This window comes from Lactuca saligna, chromosome 9 (assembly GCF_052625555.1).
Source record: "Lactuca saligna cultivar CGN05327 chromosome 9, ASM5262555v1, whole genome shotgun sequence".
In the NCBI taxonomy this organism is placed as follows: Eukaryota; Viridiplantae; Streptophyta; class Magnoliopsida; order Asterales; family Asteraceae; genus Lactuca; species Lactuca saligna.
In genome coordinates, this window is record NC_136425.1 from 105,614,809 (window position 1) to 105,624,146 (window position 9,338).

A 9,338-nucleotide genomic window follows, 5' to 3' on the forward strand; every position below is an offset into this window, starting at 1 on the left:
TTAGTGGGTTAATGTTTTCATATCAAAGACGAACATGGGTTAAGGCATCAAGTTTACCATCAGACCATCACCAGAGAAGGGGTGGTTGGCTATGAGAAGAATTGTCGAGCGAAAGAAATAATTAAAAGCGTAGAAAAAAAACATAAAAAAATAAATTACCTTAAACTATAGAGATCTTCCGAGTTAAAAAAAATAAGTTATGGACCTTCCGAATTAAAAGAAATAAATTAGGGATCAAATACAGAAATTACCCTAAACTATAGGGACCATTGGTGTGATTTACTCTTAAATTTTTGAAATTCCAAATAAGATATAATTTTCAAAATTACTCAAAGCTTCAATAATACCTTTTGAATATTATCATCATTTTGAATAATATCATCATTTTCGAAGAAGTTCATACGGTCGATATTCATTTGAAACATCTTTATTTGTTTTCGATGACACAAAAACGATAGATCTCATAAAAAATGGTTTATCTAATTTGTAATTTGACCAATAAGAAAAAAAAAACATAAAAGTTTATCTAATTTGTAATTTGACCAATAAGAAAAGAAGAACATAAAATATACCTAAAAACACATTTACCAACGTAAAATATACATTTAAAAAAGTCGTCATGTTGTTTTCTAACATGTTCTTGTTGTACCTCAAATGCTTTTTGCAAATAACAAAACTTACCAAAACGTTTCGCATCACACTAGAATTTTTTTTCTTTTATAAACAGCAAATGAATTAAGCAGAAACATACTTTTAATATATCAACGAGGAACCCGGGTTCGAGCATTTTTAAAGGACAAACTCAGCTCCTACAAAGATTTTCAGAAAAAAATTCCTCACATGTATAAACTAAAGGTGTAATACCACAATACCGTTATATATAACGTCTTGTTTTATATTAGGCTATATTTTACGTATTAGATGAAAAACTAGTTGTAAGCTGAAAAACTAGTTGTTAAATAAAAAATTAGCTGATAGAAAATGACGTTTGGTAAAACTAACTGAAAAGTTAGTTGAAAAATATGAAATGACATAAAAATACATTTAAAAAATGTGTTTTTATAATTAATTAAGGGTTATATTTGGAAAATTTTAAAAAAAACTCTTAAAAAGATAGTCTAAGTAGTTTTTTAAAAAGCTAGCTGTATTTTTTGTTTGTCAAACATGACAACTTAAAAAAAACTCAAAAAATAAGCTAACTGTGACACGCTAAACACAACCTTAGCTTTTTCTTTTATTTTTGTTCTTCATATGTCATTATATTTTCAAAAACTTTTTATATTTGGGCCATTGACGAGTCACCAACAAAATAATCGATTTGATTTACAATATTTTTTTTCTCAATTTGTATCGCCCTAATATTTAAGACTAAGTTTGCTTTTAACACCAATATTTTATTTTTTTCCCTATTTGCCATAATTTCATTTCAGATCTTGTCGAGTCATGGATGTAAAATGAAAGAAAGAAATATTAAAGGCAAAAGTCCATATATCATTTTATTTTTTTCTGATAAAGTTACTGTATTTTGATCCATATTCATTTTGATGTTTTTTTACCAGGTTAAAGGTCAACCATTTTTAAAATTTAGATTTTTTGCGTAGATTTTAAATTTTATTATAAATTTGATAAAAAAATTTATGCTTTTAGCTTAGATTTCAAAATTTTCTTACCAATTCATCCTAAATTTAGTAATTTTACATATATATATATATATATATATATATATATATATATATATATATATATATATATATATATATATATATATATATATATATATATATATATATATATATATATTGCTTTATAAAATCATATTTAGACAAAACAAAAATTTTTCACATAAAAAACCTTATTTTCTCTATATAAAAACCTTTTTTAAAGATTTTTTTTGTTAAAAAAAGATTCTTATATATGAAAACTATGTTAAAATATTAAGAAAAAACATAAGAAAGAACACGTTGATATAAAAAAGATTCTTAGAATCATATTTTTCTTATGTTTTTTCTTAACATTTTAACATATTTTTCACATAAGAATTTTTTTAACAAAAAATCTTTTAAAGAAAGGTTTTTATATAGATAAAAGAAAGTTTTTTGTGTAAAAATATTTTTTTGTATAAATATGATTCTATAAAGAGAAAAAAAAACAAGAACACTTCAATATAAAAGGATTCTTAGAAATATATTTTTCTTATGTTTTTTCTTAATATTGTAACATATTTTCCACACAAGAATTTTATTTTTAACAAAAAATATTTTAAAAAAGGTTTTTATAGAGAGAAAAGAAGGTTCTTTTATGTGAAATATATATATATATATATATATATATATATATATATATATATATATATATATATATATATATGATTTTATAAAGATTTTTTTTAACAAAAGATCTTTTACAAAAGGTTGTTATATAGAGAAAAGAAGGTTTTTTATATGAAAATATACTTTTTTGTACATATATGATTTTATAAAGAAAAAAAAAACATTAGAAAGAAAACATCGATACAAAAATATTCTTATAAATATATTTTTCTTATGTTTTTTCTTAATATTTCAACATATTTTTCACATAATAATTTTTTTAACAAAAAATCTTTAAAAAAAAGGTTTTTGTATAGAAAAAAGAAGGTTTTTTATGTGAAAATATACTTTTTTTGAACATATATGATTTTATAAAAAAAAAAAAAAAACATTAGAAAGAAAACATTGATATAAAAATATTCTTATAAATATATTTTTCTTATGTTTTTTCTTAATATTTCAACATATTTTTCACATAATAATTTTTTTAACAAAAAATCTTTTAAAAAAAGGTTTTTGTATAGAAAAAAGGTTTTTTATGTGAAAATATATTTATTTGTATAAATATGACTTTATAAACCAAAAGAAAAACATATTGTGAACTAAATTTTGAAAAAAAAAATATGTAAAAATAATAAATTTAGGATGAATTCGTAAGAAACTTTTGAAATCTGAGCCAAAAATGTTAATTTTGAATCAAATTTGTAATAAAAATTTAAATGTAGACCAAAAGTGTAAAATTTGAAAGTAGTAAAAAGTGTCAAAGTGAATAAAATTCCTAGTATTCACGACTTAATTAAATATAATTTTCGATATTCGATACTTAATCAGATAAAAAAATATAATGATTTTAGTGAATATGACAAAGTATAGCGACTTCAGTATAGATTTTCAATTTTAATATAAAAAAATTATTTTAAAAATCTTTCCCAAAGAGTTTATCATTATGGTTGATATCCTTAATTTTAATATAATGCCATTCAAGTTTTACCTATGGTGAACCTGCATGGACATTATTACCAGTGGTAAACACTGCACCGTGTTTCTCTGTTTGTTGATGGTGAAAGTTTACCATTAACTCTTTCTTCCTTACCATTCAAAATCACTATACAATGATCAATAAACACCACACCTTAACCTCAATTGGAAGCAGTAAAAATGACAAAAATATCACAATCACCTTACCTGTATATGGTGCCACCTGTAGTCCGACACCACACAGTTCAGCCTAAAAGAAAATTTTATGCGTTAATTAAGATTTAAGAGAACCCTATATCAAGCCTAGCCTCTATTTTATATTTAATAATACAGTTACAAGAAACTGTATATGCTTAATTAAGAGATTGCGTGAAAGAAAGAAAAAAAGACAAAAAACTTTTTAAAAATGAAAATCCTACGCAATATCTATAAAATTAACTTTTCTGATATTTTAACTTTTATGATTTTTAATAAAATTTACTAAAAATATCACATCTACAAGCAACAGAAAATAAACATTTAAAATATTAAACTAAGTGGTTGAAATCTTATCCTTGGAAAGGGCAGCTGGCATTGAGAGACTCAAAGTTTGAGCCCCACAATTTGCCATCAGAAGTTATAACAACCTAACAACAAACATGCTTCCCACCAACCAAATATTGCATCCATAATTGATGCTTACTTCATTCTCACATGCATTCAAAATCCAATATCTTTCGGTCTTTCTTTGATCATAAAAGTTAACTAAGATACAACATGTAAAATATCAAGATTTATGTTTACAACAAGTGCCCTAACCCGATGGTTGTTCCCAAACCTCCTTCATCAAGTTTCGGACGGGCAGGGCCGACCGGCGAGGTGTTTAACACTTCGCCCAGGGGCCCGCCCATTGATGTCTCCCAGGAGACATCATGTTGTACATTCGTCGTCATCTTACCCATCCCCAATCCCATTCTTAGCAAAGAATGGCTGGTTGGGGATGTTGCGGAGGACACAAATCCATCCGAGTTTGTCGAAGCAGATATACAGAGTTGCCCTTGGTTGGAATCTTCCATGAATTGATGAAGTGGATTTTGGGATTTTAGATCACTTTTGTGCATCGGGTTAAGCAAGGAGTCGGAGCAAACGAACCCAAATTCTGTTCCACCTATCGAAAAATCATTCTTTTTTAGGTCAACCGATGTTGGAGATGACATTGGAACAACGGTTGCTTCAAAACTTGCCTTGTTAACCACACTCCTATACAAGAATCACAAATTTAGAATTTAGATGAATCCTAATTGACTTAAAAAGTTATATATATATATATATATATATATATATATATATATATATATATATATATATATATAATCAAAGATAATAAGGACATTCATGTCCTTACACATATTTGTCCCACCTTTTTATCTATGAAAAAAAATTAAAAATTTTATCAGACGACTATCAGTTATCAGTCCAATGCACGACAAACACGACATCATCTTTTCTCATGTCCTATTGTATAACTTTTTTGAATCCTATGCAAGAGGTTTGTTTGCGAAGTGGGGAGCATCCAAATAACCCAAAAAAGTGGTACTTGACCATGGAGGGGAATCTATTAACTATTAAGCTGATAATTCCAGTTTTGTAATGTTGACTTTAAAGAATCTGACTTTTTTTACCCCAAAAAAAAAGAGTTAAAAAAAAAACAATCATGAAGTGTATGAATACTTACATGTTATCTTCACAAGATGTTGCCGCCGGATTGGGTGTAACAGGCTGTGAGCTGGTGTGGCGGAGGACGGCGGTGCTGGTGGTTAGCTTGCATGTTTGACCTTCCACAGGCTTTCTTGAACGGTGTCGGCCTCTGTTCATGTGACGCTCGCAATACTTTTGGTCAACAACGGCGTCTTTGGCGCACCGCCACTTCTTCCCGTCTGTCCTCCGGCACCTCCCTGGCTCCGGATCGGAGCTGTTGCAGAAACCTAGATGCAACGCACCCCATCCAACTGCTTAAAATCAAAAAAATTAACTTGTTTATCCATTTTGAAAACACCCAAATCGAAGTTCAAACCCGGAAATAAAGAAGCGGATTAAGAGGTTTAGTAAGATTACAAGAATTCTGTCGGAGATGTGCGCCTGAATAAGCAGAAAAAGCAGCGGATTCAAGAGCTTTTCTGATCGGAATAAGGAGATTAGAAGGAATCGCAGCGTTAGCAGTGATGTATTTGTAGATCAAAGCTTGGTGTTCTAACTCCATCCATTGTGATGGTGTGAAAGGCCCTCCAGCTCCAGCAACATAACCTGCAACTGATTTAAATAGTTTTTATTTTTCCAAAATTATTCCAGAAAATAAATTCTAAAAATTTCTGAGATATTTATGTATGATTCTGAAAAAGAAAGGGAAATTATTAAAGAGTTTAAGAACTTGTCTGGAACATTTATGGGCAAAACAGACAATCATGGGGTAAAAATTCCTTTTTTTTTCAAATCAAGAAAGAAAAAATCTTCCAAATTTTTATATGTTCATCTCGAAAAGACATGAAGTATTAACCATTTCAAAAACCCATCTGATAAATCCCCAAAAACGTCAACAAATTTGGCGTATAATCAATGATTGAGAAGAACGAATTTCTGACCACAAACACGAAAACGACCAACAAAAAGACGATTTTGTGCATGTAAAGGAAACAGGGAAAAAAAAAAAAGAACTGTTTGTACCCGTATTATGTCTAGCGTAGTAAGGAAATGTGACAGACTGTGTGTTTGGTGAAGAAAAGCTAAGCATATTCTGGGCACCATTAGATCTCCTTGAAATATCATCTTCTCCAATCTTCGCCATTTTTAAGTCTCTCCATTCATCTTCACGAGTACCAGTAGCAAGAGCAGAAATAGGGCTTTCTTGTTTACCAAATCCGCCTCCAGATCCGAACCATTTTGGTTTAGGATCCAAATCGCAACAGGAGATCAGAGTGTTTTTGTTGTGATTTTCTGAAGATACCAACCCATCTAAAACCCCAAAATCCATAGACCTAAGGAAGAGAGTTAAGTTTATTTCAAGTTGTAGAGAGGGACATTGGGGTGATTAAAGGAATATATGCAAGCTTGGAGGACGAACATCTTAATGGGAAGTGTTTGTGTGTTTGTTTTGTTCGGTGTTTATGAAGGGATAATAATGGAAAAAGGAAGGGGGTTGGATGAAGAGGGAGCAGCTAACTGATGAGTGTTTCTGGTTCAAACTTGTTTTTTAAATGTTTCTAAGAGAAACCTTCCAAATATTATATTTGTTCTACGCATGAGAACTGAAATATATAATATTAAAATGATGCTATATTCTCTTGATTTTTCTTTGTCTTGTTAAATACGTATATATAGAGTAAATTACAAAAATGGTCCATGTTGGTCCGTGGTTTTCTTGAATAATTCATTTTTTTTTTTTCAATTAAAACGTTACCATATCAATCGTTTAATTGTGTTTTGATTTTGACCATTTTTAAACTAAAATGACTATTTTTTTCTTATATGTAAGATGAAAATTATTTATTATTATTTTTTTTTAACGTTACGAAGCTGTTAAAATAAACTAAAATGTAAATAAAATGATTTTTTTAAGCATAAAAAAGTTTTTCAATACTGAAATTTAAATAATTATAGTTTTAAAACAAGTTGCATCAAATTCAAATTTCTTTCAAATTCATATAAGATATTCCACATTTAAATCACAGAACCATTTGTCTTTGGTTACTATATTATATAATAAAGAGATAATTACAAATTAACCAAATATACTAATTACATTACAAATTTAGTAAAAAAAATAAAAATTGCAATTATAATTGGGGATGAAAGTGGGTTCAAACCCGGACCGGGTGGACCCGGACCCGGAAAACCCAGAACCGGTTAATGAGATTTTGAAGAACCAGAAACCGGGTCGGTATGTAGAAACCGGTTTCGGTTCGGTTCAGGGTGCGGTACCGGGTAAAGTGGGTCTAGAACCGGAAAACCCGAAAGCATCAAAGTTGGTAGCTTGGAATCGGATAAAGTGTGTTTAGAACTGGAAAACCCGAAAAAACCGAAATTTTTTGGTAATTACTTACTACTTAGTGGGTTGAATTTTGAAAATTTTCATATTGATATCCCGACTTTGGGGCACTGTAAATCATTGAATATGAAACCAAAATTAATAAATTTATAGTCTAAAATCATGTCTAAACTCTAAAATACACTCTGGGAAAAACCACATGTCAATCCGACTTTAAATGAATGAGATATGCATGTGTTAACATTTTCACAAAATACAAAGTACAAAAACAAATAGCTAAAAAGTTGAAAATTTTCAGTTTTGATATCCCGATTTTGGAGGACTATAAATCATTAAATATTAAACCAAAAATGACGAAATTATAGTCTAAACTCATGTACAAACTGTAAACTATAAGTTGGAAAAAAACTACATGTTAATCCGACTTCAAATGAATTAGATATGTATGTTTTAAAACTTTCATCGAATACAAAAAAAACTAAAAAAACTAAACACTTACAACTTTAATATCTCAACTTTGGGAGACTATAAGTCAATGAATATAAAACTAAAAATGGCAAATTTGTAGTCTAAAATCATGTACAAACTCTAAACTATATGTTGGAAAAAATCACATGTCAATCGGAGTTGAAATGAATGAGATATGCATCTTTTAAATGTTTCACAAAAACCGGTTCCGGCCCTAAAAGTGGTTTCGGTTTTCAGACTCGGTTTACCCGGACTCGATGGACCCAAACCCGGATTACCCAGAACCCAGATAAAGCCAACTTTTAAACCCGGAACTGGAACCGGTTTTATATATTCTGGTTCTAACGGTTCCGGTTCCGGTCCGATTCCGGTTCTGGTCCAGTTTTCCGGTTCTAAATCTCATCCCTAATTATAACCACTGAAATCGCAGATGGAAATGACCATCTGCGATTTTGCCCTTCCATCTGTGAATGTACAAGCGCCTAAAGTACACATGTGCTTTAGGCACTTGTACATTCGCAGGTGGAATAGTCCATCTGTGATTTGCCTGTTCCACCTGCGATTTTCCGAACAAAATACTATAAAACCATTTTTTTCCTTTATTTTTCACTTTTCAATATAGAAAAACTTTCTCTCTCTCTCTCTCTCTCTCTCTCTCTTTCTCTCTCTCCCTCTCTTTCTCTCTCTCTCTCTCTCTCTCTCTCTCTCTCTCTCTCGTATTCCCTGAGATAATTTCTTAAAGAAAATAAACGATTTTTTCAACAATCCCAAAAATATGGTTAGATTTTAACTCTTTTTATGTTTTGATTAACATTTATTTAGTATATGTTTTTATTATTTTATTATTTATTATATTAGTTGGTGTAAAAAATGAAATTATAATGTTTGTGATTGGATAATTTTGTTGTATTTGATAGATTTAATATTATTTATTAGTAAACATGAAGTTTTAATGTTATTTTGTTAGTGGTTGTATGAATGTACAAGTATAGACTACGTAGAATGTGCATTGGCTAGTTGTACATTTAGTAAAATGGTTAAAATATGTTATTTTTTTTAAGTTCAAAGTTAAATAAATTGTTACAATAATGTTTACAATATGTTTGGTTAGTGGTTTAAGTTGAGAAATTGATATAATATGGTTAGAATATGTTATTAGTTGTTTGTATAGTTGTTGTATAACTTGAAAAATTGCATATACTTATCGTATAAGTGGTCGTATTATTTGAAAAATGATTATAATAATGTTTACAATATGTTTACAATAGTCGTTTGTATATTTGTCGTATAAGTTGAAAATTTATATATAGTTGTTGTTTAAGTTGAAAATTTGTTATAATATGGTTAGAATATGTTATTTTATTTAATTTGAAAGTTAAAAATCGTTTGTATACTTGTCGTATAACTTGAAAAGTTGTATATAGTTGTCGTTTAAGTTAAAAATTTATTATTGTATGTTATTGTTTTTCAGCGTGAATATAGAAATTATTGATTAAATGTTGGTTTTTGCATTGTTTATGTTTATAATTTGAATGTTGGATTATTATTGCATTTAATATTCT

General features: G+C 28.8%; 1 protein-coding gene across 3 annotated transcripts; it reads right to left on the minus strand.

Annotated features, from left to right (window-relative positions):
* Positions 1-3,929: 3,929 nt before the first annotated feature.
* Positions 3,930-6,579, minus strand: LOC145017199 (growth-regulating factor 1-like). 3 transcript variants are annotated; one of them, XM_078975268.1, is made up of 4 exons: positions 5,988-6,579; positions 5,382-5,570; positions 5,002-5,278; positions 3,930-4,526 (listed from the first exon to the last, which is right to left on the minus strand). In XM_078975268.1, the coding sequence occupies exons 1-4, from the start codon at positions 6,292-6,294 to the stop codon at positions 4,067-4,069; spliced, it is 1,233 nt and encodes a 410-aa protein (XP_078831394.1). In that variant the 5' UTR covers positions 6,295-6,579; the 3' UTR covers positions 3,930-4,066. The 3 variants fall into 3 exon arrangements, with proteins under 3 accessions (XP_078831394.1, XP_078831392.1, XP_078831393.1); XM_078975266.1 differs by having other exon boundaries at positions 5,382-5,576; positions 5,988-6,578; XM_078975267.1 differs by having other exon boundaries at positions 5,002-5,275; positions 5,382-5,576; positions 5,988-6,577.
* Positions 6,580-9,338: the final 2,759 nt, after the last annotated feature.

What these genes read in the sequence shown, in the direction of transcription:
- LOC145017199 (XM_078975266.1), bottom strand. Translation starts at nt 6,294, where the DNA reads ATGGATTTTGGGGTTTTAGATGGGTTGGTATCTTCAGAAAATCACAAC. An exon ending in CTACGCTAGACATAATACGG is followed by an intron (nt 5,577 to 5,987) that starts GTACAAACAGTT and finishes TATTTAAATCAG; the next exon opens with TTGCAGGTTATGTTGCTGGA. An exon ending in ACATCTCCGACAGAATTCTT is followed by an intron (nt 5,279 to 5,381) that starts GTAATCTTACTA and finishes TTTGATTTTAAG; the next exon opens with CAGTTGGATGGGGTGCGTTG.